The sequence below is a fragment of the Venturia canescens genome, chromosome 5 (assembly GCF_019457755.1).
Source record: "Venturia canescens isolate UGA chromosome 5, ASM1945775v1, whole genome shotgun sequence".
In the NCBI taxonomy this organism is placed as follows: domain Eukaryota; kingdom Metazoa; phylum Arthropoda; class Insecta; order Hymenoptera; family Ichneumonidae; genus Venturia; species Venturia canescens.
This window is the reverse complement of record NC_057425.1, coordinates 14,455,392-14,471,849: the sequence shown is the minus strand read 5'-3', so window position 1 is coordinate 14,471,849 and position 16,458 is coordinate 14,455,392. Positions and strand designations below refer to the sequence as shown.

At 37.0% G+C, this 16,458-nt stretch overlaps 2 protein-coding genes across 4 annotated transcripts in view; both read left to right on the top strand.

Annotated features, from left to right (window-relative positions):
• The window catches only part of LOC122411446 (Glucose transporter 4 enhancer factor), a 120,578-nt gene extending 117,088 nt beyond the window's left edge, over positions 1-3,490 (top strand). For all 3 annotated transcript variants that reach the window (XM_043420217.1, XM_043420219.1, XM_043420218.1), the window contains exon 8: positions 172-3,490. In XM_043420217.1, coding sequence (XP_043276152.1) covers positions 172-594 — 423 coding nt within the window. In that variant the 3' untranslated portion in view covers positions 595-3,490. The remainder of the gene's footprint in view (positions 1-171) is intronic.
• A 4,858-nt stretch (positions 3,491-8,348) lies between these two features.
• LOC122411445 (serine-rich adhesin for platelets-like) lies at positions 8,349-15,999 on the top strand. The gene is made up of 9 exons (XM_043420216.1): positions 8,349-9,390; positions 9,722-10,024; positions 10,119-10,373; positions 10,451-10,716; positions 10,797-11,043; positions 11,170-13,147; positions 13,444-14,102; positions 14,405-14,523; positions 14,596-15,999. The coding sequence occupies exons 1-9, from the start codon at positions 9,253-9,255 to the stop codon at positions 15,689-15,691; spliced, it is 5,061 nt and encodes a 1,686-aa protein (XP_043276151.1). The 5' UTR covers positions 8,349-9,252; the 3' UTR covers positions 15,692-15,999.
• The last annotated feature ends 459 nt before the right edge of the window (positions 16,000-16,458 follow it).

Sequence of the window (16,458 nt, the reverse complement as noted above, 5' to 3'; positions counted from 1 at the left end):
ATGGTTAAAAATTTCAATTGAAAAAAAAAAAAAAAAAAAAACAATGAATTATTTGTATTTTTTCCACTAATTTTGAGCGTTTGCTCCACCGTTGAATAATTGCTCATAAAAGCATACTGTGACTTACTTGACATCGATGTTAATTGGAAAAATTCATTTGCTTGGCAACAGGAGTCTCAATTTGCCCAGCAACACGTAGAGGAAGATCGACAAGACGATCAGGACCGATTGCCGGATAATCAAGAACAACAGAACCTACAGCAACAACACCATGATCAAAAAGAAGAAAATGAGTCACACTTGAGTCTGCAGATGCAACAGCAGCAGCAGCAACAACAGCAGCAGCAGCAGCAGCATCATCAGCAACAAAAGGGAAACAACGGTGCGGTGAAGCACATAAAGCTTTCGCCAAGGCCACTCCAAGTGTGTCAGCAGAATGTTCGTCTTTTGACCGTTTCCACTGGGAAAATGACATCGTCACGAAAAATTCGCAGTGACACGAAGAAATGTCGTAAAATTTACGGTATGACGAACCGCGATCTTTGGTGCACCCAGTGCAAGTGGAAAAAAGCATGCACTCGTTTTGGGGAATAGGAAAAGTGTCCGCCCCGTCGTCATCGCGGGCGGAATTTCTCGCCGAGCCGACTTCAGAGTTTTCCACTTTAAATAAAAAGAAGAAAATTAATATAACAACAATTACAACAACAACAGAAACAACACCAACAGGTTAAATGCAAAACAGATAATAACAAGATAAAAATAACCGAAAATAATATATGACTACGAAACAATCGGCAACATTAACAATAGAAATGTAAGAGTTGGCGAAAAGACCTCGAAATGAAATCTAGAGAGGAGGATTAAAGACGAATGAAACCTGTTTTTATCGAAAATGTTACACAGGCCCTAATCAACAAATACGACGATAATTGACGATGGAGCAACAACAGATTGAGAAATAAAAAGGAGAAACAGCGAGTAAAAAGAAATGAATGAAGCAGCGAAATATGAACCTGAAACACTGCCGAATTGCCAACGGAGAAAGTTCACATTTCGTGCTGCTTGTGCATTCGAATGGACGATCGCGCAATAATAATATAAAGAGAAATAAAAGTCTTGAGAGGCTCGATTTAAAAAAAAAAACGGATAAAAATTGTTATTACGCATAAATGATAGTGTGTATTTATACGTATGTATAGCTTCTTTTGATCCGTTTGATGAAGCGTCGTCCAACGAACTTGACAATCTCTCTACCGACTGTCAATCCATTCTACAAGCCGCACTCTCCGTGAAGCTCAACGATCTCCCAGTGCGGCAACAATTCGTAGAATACTGATACGAAGAAAAGAGCGCACCGTTGCGTACGAAAGCGCCCGCAAACACTCGGCCGAGGTGACTGAGAAATCCGTGACAAAAAAAAATGAAACAAAAGGAAAAAAAGGAAATCCCATGACGGATGGCCAAAGCTCCCTTTGACGGAGAATCGCGAATCAAATCTTCTTCCTCCCTCAGGAACAATGAGAGACAAACGATAATAAACTTACTTGTTTTAAATTCACTAAAAAAACACGAGAACAAAAATAATGGAAGAGAAGGAAAAACTTTAAAACGAGAAAAGAAGAAAGAAGCAACACTGCGGAAGGAGGTTTCGGTAGAGAGAGCTCATGACTCGCACGCTCAGCGTGCTAATTATTGAGATTCATTTGTTTGTTATTTTATTCGATCATTGTTCTTTCAATTGGGATGTTATGATCGAAAGTGGATTTCGATTGAGACGCTAAAGAATGTCGCGTTCGATGAGTAATCTCATGACGAATTTGAAAAATGACTGGAAGTCGAGAATCACGATCGGCCTTTTGAGACGTGAATCTTTTTGGACAGAAAGAGCGAGAGAGCTCATATAAAAATTAATACATAAAAATAATCTTTGAACGACTTCCGGTGAGCTTTCGGTCATACGCAAAATGGCGTTGATCCTTGAAACGAGCGATCGTGAAATATTTCGATGCCAAGTACTGAGTGAGGCAATAAAGAAACCAAGTTCGAGAGAAATTTTGATTTTGCATCTGGATCAATGTAGATCGAAATCGTGAAAAGAGTAGCGTCCAAAGAGTTTTGCTACTGCTTGCGAGTCCGCGTGTCTCTGTTGAATATCGATTGAGAATAAAAAACCAGAAGTGCGAGGAGAAGAAGGGAAGGAAGGATGAAAATAAAAAGAAGACACACGAGATAAGAGGTCGATAAGGCCAAGGTCAAAGTTAAGCGAAGAAGGAGTCTTGCTTTCGTTATCGATTGGAGATGAAACCGGAGCACATGCATGAAAAGAAAGGGAAAGCTTAAAGAAAGTGACATTGCAAAGCTGGAAGTAATTGTGATATTTTTGATTACTCGCGTATAAGCCCCCTTCCGCGAAAAGAAGTGGAAAAAACGAGCGCGTTAAGGAAATCACACACACATACACGCGCGCCCGCGCGCGCGCGTAACATTCTCGCCAACAAAATCACGTTCGCATACACGTGAAAAAAAAACACAACGTTACGAGAAAAGCGCACGAATAAGATTTTGAATCTCGAGGGGCTTATCGAGTTATTACAAAAAAATAAAAAAAGAGAAAAACATAAATTGTTTCGTATACACCAATATTCAATACTGCCAGACAAATAATAAGAAAAAAAAATTAAAATGCGAAAAAAAGATTAAATAAAACTATGATCTTCGTTAAATGACGCGCGAGCGCGCAACGAGGCGACTCGTCCCGTCTGCTGGCTAAGCGTATAGAGAAGTAAAGAGAAATGAAAAGGAGAATTTAAGAAAAAAAAAAAAAACAAGATGAACGATCGAAAGATCGATCGATCGATTTGATTCGATCGCGAGCGGATTCGATGATTCATGACGACGTATCACGCGCGCTCCATAGAATAATTGTAAATACAAAAAAGATAAATATAATTATATTGTTAAGTAAATAATTCCTATATATACAAATATATATATATATATATATATAAATTAAGTTAAAAGCCGGATGTTATCGGGTTTATAGCTAAATGAGAGAGTTAATCCAGAAAGTGGCAACGAACACGCGCCTGAGGGATACAAAACACTGGCAAGGCTGAAAAAATTTAAATCAATTACCACCCTTTTTATACACACATATATATATATATCTATGTATATCTATATATATATTTATTTATATATACTTACGTAGATATATATATATATAAACGTATGAATATTATAGATTTGATTGAGTTTTACCGTCTCTCTGATAATTCAGCAATACGAAAAAAAGACTGATCGCTTGCTCTCACCTTCTTCAGCGTTGCGTTCCCTTTCTCTTTTTTTATTCTCTCTCCCTCGTTCTCTCACTGTCTCTGTCAATGTTCTGTCATTTACATTAAGCACCTCGTGTTTTCGTTAAATATACTTGTTTGCATGATATTTATTGTTCAAAATGAAAATTTCCAATTGTCGGACTTTGCATCTTACATCAACAATGTAAGACTCGAAAACGATTTGTTGAGTTGCGCCACGAATTTGCTTTTTTTTAGCGAATAATCGAAATGAATATTTTTAATGTTGATAAAAAAAAATAAAAAAAATAAAAAAAATGAACGTCAATGGGAGATACAGAATAATAAGCACCTTCCGTCAATAAGACATTTTTTACTCGAGCTAATGATTTTTTATTTCAAGATTTTTCAATGTAACGTAATGGTAGAGAATAAAAAATCCGATCTGTGACGTTGAACGAGTAGTGATCGTAATTTTATTGATAAAAAATTGTCTATTCGTAGTAAATAATTTTTGTATTGAAAAGAAAAAAAACGATGAGACGAAATGAAAAATAAATAACAACAACAATGACCGTCCAAAACGCGGGTTACCCTTTTTATACGCGAGCTTAGATCGATCATTCGAAAAATTGAGATAGCGCGAAAGAGAGAGAGAGAGAAAGAGAGAGAAGAGGGAGGGAGGAGAAGGAGGAGGGAGACAGCGACAAAAAAGGTCCGAGAGGCTGAAAAATGACGGAGCCTGAAAATTATAATATCCCAAAGCGCCTGACTCTCTTTCTCCCCATCGGTACGTGGGTGTGTCTCGTAAGGTCAAACTTTGTCCTGACTCTTAAGCGAAAATACAAAATTACGAAAAAAAAAAAAAAAACAAAAACAAAAAAATCCGCCTCGCTTTTGCGTGTCGCAAAATAAAAAAAAACTGTGGAATCCATCGAAGAGTCATCGCAGTTCCGAACGGTACTTTCGTGATTTCCCGTTTGAAATTCTTTGACGCGCGTGTGTGGATGTCCGCTGATGAAAAATGCTAAAAAAATCGAAAAACTGAGAAAAAAACATTGATCTAATATGAAATTCATATTAAACCAATACCGTCCTATGGGCGAGAAAGAGAAAGAGAGAGAGAGAGAGAGAAACAGAGGAAAATATATTAACTGAAATGAAAATCGAGGAAGAAAAAAAATTATTTAAAGAAAAAAGAAGATATTGTCGCGGATATATATATCTATATATTTAGATCTTGTATATTTATATATAGCCGGGATACATCATACCAAAACGATCTCATATCGATGTAATGGAAACGCAATTTTGAGGCGTATGGCCGGTCTCGGATGTGCTGGAGAGTCGTTGGAATCGTAGCGGACGAAGAAAAACGATTGAGGAATAAAAACGATCGAAAAAATCGATCTTCTTCTCCATGACCATTTTTTGTGCGTAATAAAAATCTTGAAAAATGAAACAAAATATTGTGGAAAATTAATGGACGATACGATTTTAATAAAGGGATACAACTTGACACTGAAGACTCGCCGGGATCTGCACAGACCGACCTTACGAAACAAAGTATAGTTATTATTCTCATTATTATTATTATTGTCATTCTGATTATTATTGCGATTATTATTATCCATGCTATAACATTATTATTAATTCTTACGTAATAATTATTATATCGTCGTCATCGTCATTATCACCAAACCCCCGGAGAAATGATTAAAATAAAGGAAACAATAACGAAAATTGTAGCTGTAACGTAGTTGGAGCGCAATCGTAGACTATTCGGACCGATGCCACATTAATTCCCAAAATCTCGAACAAGAGCGATGAATAATAGAGGACTGAAATAATAGATGAATGTTATAACAATTGTTTTGAATTTGTCCGCAACGAATGTCCAACGCTATTTGTCTAAATGAATTGTAAAAAGAAAATATTGTTACGATGAATTTCTAATCAACTGGCAACAGTTTGTGGAACAATGACAAGCATATTATTGCCGAGGCTCAGGAAAATCCGCAATGACGAACAACCCACGGAAAGAAAGATATCTGAGCCAAAGAACAAGAGTAAAAAAAATATACAGAACACCCCTTGGGGGGGAAAAAAAAAAAACAAAATCCACTCTCGTAATTGTTAGAGAAGAAAAACCACGTAATTCAAAATAATATATAGAAAAACACTTTAATCGTTTAGTATTCCGCAATATTCCGTGCATTACCGCGGCTCAACAAAGGAACGATGATCGAGTTCACGTTTTAAACCCATGAAATGAAGATAATTTTTTATTTTTCTGACGAAAAAAATAAAAACGAAAAAAAGGAAAACATTGATGCACCAAGGCAATTTTTCTCTTGCTAAATTGTTAGGCGAAAATGACGTGTGACGAAAGTGAATGAATAAAAAAGAAGTACTAATTTAACAGTATGTAAATTTAAGATTGTATTGCGACTGAAAGTTTTAAGACGCCAACCCCAAAATCGTGTTTCTGTCGACGAAATTAAAATATTTTTATTTTTTATTTTATAATATCCTAAGGAATCGTAGCCGATTACGTAGATGCTAATTCTCATTATACTAAGCATGAGAGTGATCAGAGAAGATTTTCAGCAAATCTTTCTCACCCAATATAATGAAATGATGAAAAATATATAAATAAATAATAATATATATTGTATATACTATATATATCGGCGAGCGCAACGACCTGTACGAAACGAGCGCTCTTTTACCGTTTGTTCGAATCACATTGTACTGCGTACACTGAATAATTGTACGCACTGGTTCATTTTTTCGTCTCTTTCGATACGAAAAGAAAAAAATTGTGTTTTTTTTCTTCCTTTCATTAGACTTAAGTTTTATTGGTTGAACCGTTGAATCATGTTTTCCACATCGATTTTTACCGAAACCGAACACACGTCGCAGGGTGGATAAACGTTATTGACCATACGTTTTATTAAATCCGCAATAAAAATCACAATTATGCGTGAAATATATATATTCAAAAAATGATAAAACCAGAAATTTCTATTGTTCGTTTATTCGTTTTATTAATAATATTATTCGATTCATTTTTCAATTGCCGATTTTATATACATCGAAATAGAAGCATCAATTGAACATAACTTCGAACCGTTTATCTCATCGATGTGAATACGAAATTATAATGCGAAAAAAAAATGTTTACAGCGACGAAACAAGACAAAAATATGATAATAATTATAAGTTTTAATCGTTTTCTCCTATCATTTTTTTCAAATGAAATAAAATCATAGGCAATTCGAGATCGCGTTGGCGGCTGGTGCTGTATTAACCATCATGCCTAAAAGCGCTTTATTATATATTGTTCATTCATTCGTATACATATACATATGCATGTTAGGGTGGGTCAAAAAAATCGACTTTGCTTTTATTCGGATGCAACACAGGAAAACTAGTTCCCATCACTAGAAAATATTCACCAAAAATGAGCTCTTAATATTAAGGGGAAGATCCTCCTTATCACGGTTTTCTATTTTCATTTCAGTCTCACAACAATGAGCATATTTCATCTTTAATCGATTGATTTGACAATAATTATTTTTCAGTAAGTAACCAAACTAATAACATTTTTTTTTCTCAATAAATTCTTCTACCTTTAACCCCAAATATCCTGTATAAATGGTTAGTTCAATGAAAAAAGTGTAACAGGCATTTTTGTAGAGCGTTCAATTTCCTACAAAAATATGTATCGCTTAACAATCGATTAAAAATAAAATATGGTCATTTTTATATGAGAATGAAATAAAAATAGAAAACCGTGATAATGATGATCGATCTTCCCCTTAATATCGAGAGCTCATTTTTCGTGAGTATTTTCTAATGATGCCTGGGAACTAGTTTTTCTGTGTCGGATCCAAAGAAAAACAAAGTCGATTTTTTTTTTACCCATTTTAATTTATATATATATATGTATACTATATGTTATTACGTTAAAAAGAAAATAATGTAAGTACCTCCATGGCATAATCATAAGTCGACAATGATGTTATTATCCTCGTCATCGTCGTTAAACAATTACATATGCGTTTCTTCACTTTAATTTTCTGCCGTTTCTTTCGTATTTCGTCGTTCCGAAATAATTTTCCTCCAAACCGAGAAGGATCGAAGGGCAGACGAGAGAGGGGCGAACAAAAAGAAATGGTATCGTGTGGTTTAAAAAGTAAGAATTCTTGGCTATAAGCTCGAAATAATTCAAACAAAATACACACAACAAAAATCTACTCTAAGTTTACGAAAAGTAAAATAAAAATGAGGAATAAAGATATATATCTACGATTTTATGCATATATATAAAAGAGACAAAAATATATATATATCAATATATATATATATGTGTGTGTGTATGCATATAACATATATATATTTATTATTGTGGGTAAGACAAAGATGTAAGTTTACGAAAAAAAAAAAAACAGAAATAAATATTCGCATGTAGGATTTGTGCAAGAACTAAACGGTTTTGGTTTTTTCTTCATTTGATTTTGATTTTTTTTTTTTTGTCAACTTGCTCACCGATGCAGTAAAGAAACATGAACGTGAGCTGTTTTTTTTTTTTTTTCACTTTTCAGAATTTTTGAAATTCCAACATTTGCAAGTAAGCGAAAGTTTCAATCGTTTTTTCTATTCCCTATTTGTTTTACCGGGGAAGAAGTTGGCTGTACAAAATTCTCTAACGACGAAGTCAAAAATTGACGGCGATGACGACGATGAGAAAACCGAGATATATATATAAATACATATATCATCTGAAAATACTCAAATAAGTATCATGTTGTATAGAATATATATGTTACTATACGACTCCTTCGATATTATCAAACTTCTAATACACTTCGTTTTTTCTTCTACCCTATCTCCTATATACTTCTTCCTCCAATAAAATACAGGCGAATCGACGTACGGTTGTTGTTAATCGAACGTTAGAAGTAAATATTACGCTAGTGATGGTACATTATTTTCTTGCCTGCTACGCCTGGGGTTATTCCTTTGTTACTTTTTCTGATGGCAGTGCTAGTCGATTATACTGTATAAGCGTGTGGCTCTTTTAACCTTTGGATGGTCGAGATTTGAGAGTTAATATCGTCCAGAAAAATAAGTGTCCAAATTAGTGTCTCTGCGTATCACGTATCAACTATATATACAAAATATAAAGTTTCATAACACAAAGGACGAGCTGATAGATCGGTTTTTCGGTTGACGCTAGGAGTTAAATCTTATGACGTTATTGAAGAACCCATGTTTTTATTCACGTTATATACAAATATCTAATAGTAAAGTAAAATGTTGAGCGAAAAATTGCCGAAATTTTTTGGGCATCAGTGGCGCCACCTATGTCCAAGATCGTCAAATAAATCGGCAAGTAAGTATAACTATGAACCGACAGAGAATCCCAGTAAAAAAATATCCTGTGTTCTTCATTAGTATAATGTAACAAAAGTCGATATGATCTCTTAATTGTGTTAAATAATGAGCTAGAAATTTAGTATACCAATTTCCACTCAGCGAAGATCACGGATTCAGAATCCAATAAAACAATGATGGTTTGAAGGTGAGAAGAATTTCGAACTTCTAGTTGCGCATGCGTACTCGACGAACGTTAAGAGTACATAACCTCAATAGCGTAGCGTTGTTGCTGTTTGTTGGGTACAAGGAGGTTGGGTATGAAAAACCGATATGAAGTGAGAAGCGCATGCGTGAATAAAAATGAAATGAAAATAATGCGGTGAAGAGAGAGAAAAAGAGCAGCTGGTAGAAGCTTGCTGAGGCTGAGTGACGGAGAACGGAGAGAGTCAGTTAAAGCAAAACCTACGGATTGGGTGGTTTGGAATGGCCGTTTACGTCAACCTAAATTTGACTTGAAAAAGTATAATTAATTAAATTGTTTGAAAAAGCGTGTATAAAACGATACAACGATATGAGCAAAAAAATGTCAGTCAGTGTGACGATCAATGGTAATCCTGTTTGTGTAAGACCCAGCCAAATGTTTCTCTCCGATACGGAGCAAATTAAAAAAAATGAGCGCGAACGAAGAAGGAGGTTACGCCTTGAACAGGTGGGTAGATGCCAAACTTTTTTTTTGAATCTCGTTTTTTTCCTCAACGTTTGACTATCAACCTCTTTTTTGATAATTGAAATTTCAGTTTGCCAAGAGCTTGGATCTTCAATTTTGAAAGAATCGTTAAATTCCAATGAATACCTCAAAAAATGTTTGCAGAGTTTGACTATCAAAAACTTGTTTGATTACCTTAACCCCAAATGCTATTTTGAAAAATTATTTTTGATGAATAATTCGAAATAATTTTGGAAATTTTTTTATATTTCATTTTCCAATTTTTCATCGTTCCAAAGGCATGAAATAATACAAAAAAATTATTTTTCTTCAGGTTCGACAACAATCTAAAAAATTGTCTTCTGAAGTACTTAAAAGAGCCAAGAGTGCAGCCAAAAAAGAGCTCAATAAATGGGAAAAAGACTGCAAATTCGAATTAAGAAAAATGCATGATATGAAAATAATGGAAATTCAGAGAAAATTGCAAGAAGATATGGATGATATCGGTTTGGCGCATAATTCGGCAGCTCTGCAGCCCAATGTTGATGAAATAATTACGGCGGATCAACAGCACAATCGAATCTGTGCCACTGAAAGAGGCAAAGAAGCGATGCAACGTTTGAAAGAATGTTCTCAAGTAATGTCATATTTTTTGAAAAATTTGTTGAAAAATATTTTTCCACCAGTCTTAAGGATGATTATAAAATATGTTTTAATAATTGTCAACGCAGCAACCAGATTCAGCAGCGGTACGTCAAGAAAGATTGCGTCAAGTCAGAGAAGTTGAGAACATCAGATCGTCAATGGTTGCACAATTATCCAATAAAATGTGCATTACAGGAGAAAACAACGGAGACACCAATTCGTCCGAAGTTGATGAAAGTGTTGTGGAAAAAACTATAATAGCATCTCCAAAAAAGAAAAAACACAAAAAGCTTGTTAGAAAAAAATCGCCTGGGAAGGTTGTTTCGAAATCGAATGTGAAGGTGATTTTCATCACTGGAATGAAATCTATCTGTCTTTAATGGAAAAAGGGTTATTTTATTTTTTGCCAATTTTTCAGGTTGTTAGTCAACATTCTAAAGCCAAGTCCCAGAGACGTGTTGCTGAAGTCGACAAAGGAAGTTCAAAGTCCCCTAAACGAACGACGACCTCGAAAAGTAGAAAACCCGCCAATGCGACCATAGAAAGTTCAGAAACAACGAAAAAGATCGAAACAGAAATCGAATGCCCAAATCCAAATTGCAATCGTGACAGTGAGGATCGGGAGCCCCGCAAAACCGCACCTACGACAAAAATGACTCCGACGAAGGCTGACAAAGTCGCGAGGTAAATTAACACACAAGAATTGATAATTTCTTAGATTCTATTTTTTTGAGCTTTGTTTCTTTTTCATGTTCATCAAATAGGTACAACCCGAACGATTACAAACAAAAAACGTCTGCATCAAACAGTAGTAGTTCGAGTAGTTCAGTGAGCGACGATTCGTCGTACTTTTCGGACGGTTGCAGTGAATTGGTAATACCGAAAACAACATTCAAGCCCCAAAAACCAATTTTACCGAGCAAAATCCAAGTTTATGACCATAGTACGCGGCAAAGAAATTCTTATGACCAGCCGATCGGTCTGGTCGAGAGACTTGACTTGAGAAATGAAGTGAGTACTCGGTAAACTGTGTCAACATTTAAAATCATCAATTTCTCGTCTTTATAAAAATGATTTGTTTTCGTTTCTATTTAAATTTATTTGATTTTGAAAAACAACTCAAACGAAATTCTTTAGCCGAACGCGGTAGAAGCAGCCTGCGAACTCATCGAAGCAGAAAGTCTTGAATCGAGTTTGCTCGAAAGTCGGAGAATAGCGGCTCAAAAAAGAGACAACGATTCGATGCTGCGTCAGTGTGTCAGGCGGGATTATAACGAAATGTTGAAAAATTCTGAAAACAAAGCTCGCAATGACGAAATAAAAAACCCTACGGTTTGTACAAATCAGCACAATGTAGAATCACGAAGGAAGCACTACGAAACGGAACGTCACAGAGGCCAAGAGCCGGTGTGTGAAATTATTCTCCACGATACAGAACAACCTGGACCCTCGCGACTTGAGGATTTGGATGAAAGATCGATAAGAATTTCTTCTCGGGATGATCGAGAACGTCCGACAGTTTGTACGCGATCGCACCGACAAGAACCGATTTACGAGCGACCACCATGTTGCGTGAGACACGACAGCGCCGAGGAAATCCTCAAAACATGGAGCAACCTAGAATGGATTAAAAAAATTGAACAACAGAAGAGGCTTTTGTTACGTGAGTTTGGAGCAGATCTTCCAAGCACTATTTTCAATGCGAGCATGACTCCGCTTTTCGAGAGTCGGCAAACTACCTCGGTCGAACGTCAGACAGCGTCGACTGCGGAAAAGCAACCACCACCAGAAATTAAGACGATTAATATGTCGAGTTCGGACGAAAACGCGAAGAGAACGTCCACCGGCAAGAAGAGATCCAAGAAAACGAAGGCTCCAGTTTCTAAAACGACAGAAACGGCGGTCCAAACATCAACGATGGACGAGATCGGTGCGGCCAAAGACAAGAGCGTGCAGGTAGAAATTGTGAGAGAAGATTGCAAAGAACCGAGACGCAAATCTGAGAGCCCTCAAAGCGTGACTCAAGCTTCGGAAAATCTGGAATACGTGGAGCCCCGAGTGATCGTTTTAACGCCTCCGGAAGCTTGTAACTCTAGCAGTGGTTCCTCGATCTCTCGAGATATCTTAATCGAGCTTGACAACCATCAGGTCAAGGTAACCCCGAAGAAGCGAAAAAGTTTAATGGAAAAAAGTGCCAAGCGTAGGTCTCCCGTCCGCTCGAAACCTCGTTCTTTACCTTCGAGCCATCCTGGATCTCCGGTAAAAAAACATCCGACATCAGCTCCGTCCTCGCGTTGCGCAAGTCCTAAAAAACACAACTCCGGACGTTCCACGCGATCGCGAACTCCGGAGAAAGTTGTTGATATCGTTGTCAATAAAGGAACGGTTAAAGTTCAAACGGGGGTTATTGAGAACTCGAGTCACGAGAGCACTATGCCTGATTCGACACCGGAATTCCAAGAAAATGGTACGACCGCGGGCAAAACTTATCGCATTTTCAAACACCCAACTGTAAAAAAAGTTTCGGAAACGAGCAGAGATGCCTCCGATACTTCGACCTCTTACGCCAGTTTGCCAGCTAAAACAGCCCCTCGATATCCCTCAGCCAGACACCAAATAACTCCGATTTTGGAAATGCTTGATTCTTCGGCAAATGATAGTGTTCGAGATGGTAGAATGAACGTGAGCCCGGTCTCAACACCGGACACACCTTCGCCTCGTATTATTAATGTTCCGTCGAACATGCCGCGTCCTGAGAGAATCGGTCGAATTCTCAAGTTCGATAATTCGACAATCGTCGAAACACCGGATCCAAACGGCACACTGTTTTCTTCGACGCAACACGAACACTCCTCCTCTGATCCATCCTATTCACAAGATAGAAACGGAAGACTCGTTAGTGCGAATTCACGACGTTCTGCAAAATCTTCCGATCATTGCTCGTGTGCTAATCCAACTTGCAAACTTTTGCACGATAATGTCAACGACGTTCAGGATTATGCGTCGACCAATCACCCCGAGGTTCTAGAAAAATATGAAGATCTTCGGAATGTCTGCACCGAAAGAATTGCCTCACTTACGGAACTCATTCGAAAAGTTCGAAACGAACAACACGGTGAGTTATCTATGCTTTAAAATAAAGAATACAAACAGTGACAACTAATTTTTCGATTGTGTGTAAAATTATACGTGAAACAAGATTTACAATCTAATCACAATTATATTTTTGCAAAATGATTGAAATCATATTGCCTACTTTATTCCCTTTTTATCTCTTTTTCGCTTAAATGAGTTGAAAAAAATTGTTCAATTTTTTTTGTCCCACCAATTAGAAGATTTCGTGCAAACATAAACTATTTCCTGTTTGTTTTTCCATGGTTGCATGATGAAAATGATGAAAATTTTTTGCAGGTATGGAATTTTCCATGATAAGTCCAGCGGACGAGACAAGTCTAATGCAGCTACCTCCTCCGAAACCGTATTGCAGCGATTTTCAAAGTGTCCAAAGACTGGTCGAGAGTATCGAAGCGATTCACAGTAAATTGGCGCGAACTCTGCGAGAATCTCAAAAAATAATAACCGAGGGTACGATGCAGAATTCCGAGACATCACCGAATCCTGAAGGTCCGGCAAGTTCGACTTCGTACGAAACGAAATCGAAAGGCTCGACAAGCACGAGTACCGAGGAAACTCCAGTACCACTGTATTCTTCAAAAACAAAACCGAGAATAGTTTCAAACGAGGCGATAAAAATAGATCTTGACAGGCTAAAACGAGGACGAGGACCGTACACGACGATGTTGGTTACAACAGAAATCGGTTCGTGGCCTTCGCCCGGTAGTACTCCACGTCGTCATGAAGAAATAGTTGCAAAATTGTATCAAGAAATTCTGGAGCAGAGCAAAACAGTGGACCATTCGCAGGAAAACAGTTCTAATGGTGGCAATGTATCTCCAAGCGGCCGGAAAACACCCTCGCCACCACGAAATCTCGTAGGTGAAAGGAAATTCAATTCTCCTCGAAAAACCATTGAGGACGAAGTCACGAAAGACGGACGGCAAAGCCCGCGGGTAAATTGAAAAAAAATCTTAATCTTTTTGTTTTTTTTTTCGTCATATTTCAACAATCTAAACTTTCACAAAATTTCGCTTTTTTATTCATCATTGAAATGACAACGAAATCTCATAATTAACGCGGTTAATATTTTTTAACAAGAAGATGCAGTGAAGAGCGTACTGAAGAAAAATTAACTTTTCACTCGAAAAGGCCTTGAGTTAAAAAGAAGCGTCAAGAATTTTACTTGTTCCCCTGTGGAAATGAAAAGTTTTAATATCTAATTGCCGTAAATTTTGTATATATTTTTTCTACGCAGCTTAAAAAAGACGAAGAATTCGTGCCTTTGTTGGCCGGCATCCCAAAAATACCTCGAGCTTTACCAAGTGTGCAAATGGGTACGCGGCCACGGCCTCCGCCTGCTGGGAAAACTTATCGGTGAGTAATTATCTATTTATCATAACTGACAAAAAAAACGGAAATATTGATGTGCGTATTAATGAATTTTAGATCCGAAATAAGTTCGCCGGTTCACGAATTATCGACGATCGTCGAGTTTGATACACCGGACACAGTGAACCGTAGTCAAGGAAGTACAAGAAGTCCGAGTGGAAAATCCCGCCGGGTTCTGCAGCTTCAATCTCCGGCGAAATCGAAATCAAGTCCACGTTCGGATAAAGACGTGAAAACTCAAACAGATTCTAGAGGATCTTCCAGCAGAGGTAGATCAGTGATAACGGAAAATATGCCGCATACGATTCCGCGAAAATTGACAGTGAGAGATGCAACTTCGCCGGATCAAAAGTTCGTTATAAACGGTGATAATGATAGGGCTGTGTCGGAGCGTGCAACGACAAAATCTCTGTTATCGCAGGGACCGATCACTCCAATAGAGGCAGAAAAATCGAGGACAAACGGTGATGGAAGATCTACGGAATGTTCGATAAGCGGTATTGTGAAAAGTGGGGAAAAACCGAAACGAGAGGAGGCTTCGAAAACAGAAAGTAACGAAAGTGTTGACGATAAATTGGCTACACTCTTGGCGAACAAACTGAACATAGATTCGGGGCTTGGACGTGAGAATAAAAATGAAAAATTAATTTCCACGAGTTCTAACAGTTTTTCTGGATTATCCGGTATTTCTGAAATCGTTAGTAGCCCAACGTCGGACTTGGTCAAATGGGCATCGTCCTCCGAGGAAATTGAAACTGCCCTGAAAAAAATGGGACTCGGATGGGCGATTGTTACTTTGAAAAAAACTCGAGAAGCTAGCGCTCTCAGTTCATCCTCAAATTCTGATTTAACTCCTATTAATATTGCTAGACGAACAAAATCACCGAGTAAAAAACCAATTACCGATGAAAATCTCTGTGGCTTACCAGATTTCATTAGCGATGTCTCTTCCATATCGATCAAAGAAGCTAGTAAAAGTACCGAAAGAGCTGTACTCATGAAAGCACGTACATCAACACCGAACATACAAAATTCGCTTTCCACGAGTGAAAAGTCAGCCTCTGCTACGACCAGCTCGTCGGGTATTAGTGTACAAGATCATAGCGATAGTTTGACTGCTCCTAATATTTCACTCACTAATAATAAACGGTGAGAATGAAAGAATATATAAAAAAAAAATGTCTTTGAGAAGACTGCTGCACAATTTAATCGTGAAAAATGAGAATTTTGATATGTATTGGAGAAGTCGTGTCCGCTCGAGGTCAACTTCACGTATTATATCTTTTATAAATTGATGTATATTTATGAAAACTTACTGCAATATTGCTCACCTTTTGATGGGCAATTGTAAACCAAGTTATACATATTCACCGGCAAAATACTTATTTTCTGTATGCTCAATCTTATTCTAATATAATTGTACCGATATAAATGAAATAAAATGAATTTTGAAATCTGTCATTGCCATCGTTGCCATCGTTGCCAGAGACTCTAGACCAATCATGACTTTTCAAATAATTTTTTAAATAATTGTGCGAGTTCATAGAATATTGCATTTTCACATATTTTTTATTTTTCATTCATTACTTTGTTTCGTAATAGAAAAATTATATTCTCTATTCTTGTGCCTGAAAGAAAATGTCGACTTTCAACTATTTTGCGGTCTTGTTTCAATTCGATAATTTTGAAATGGTTGCAGTCCTTCGCGGTACTACTATACGCGTGAATATGGTCGAAAGAAAATGCGCAAATGCATCTTAGAATAAAAAATTCAATATTTTTATATCGAATTCGACATGAAAGAATAAATCAATTGAATGTAACATCCATTATTTACTGTCATCAATCATAAAAACCTTACTTAACAAGACTCGATTTGAAAATTTGCTATATATTTTGCACTTTATTTTTGTCGACATC

Excerpts from the sequence above, each read along its gene's own strand:
- LOC122411445 (XM_043420216.1), top strand. The coding sequence starts at position 9,253 with ATGAGCAAAAAAATGTCAGTCAGTGTGACGATCAATGGTAATCCTGTT. Across the intron at positions 10,717-10,796 it reads AAGGCTGACAAAGTCGCGAG|GTACAACCCGAACGATTACA; the intron begins GTAAATTAACAC and ends TTCATCAAATAG. Across the intron at positions 11,044-11,169 it reads GACTTGACTTGAGAAATGAA|CCGAACGCGGTAGAAGCAGC; the intron begins GTGAGTACTCGG and ends GAAATTCTTTAG.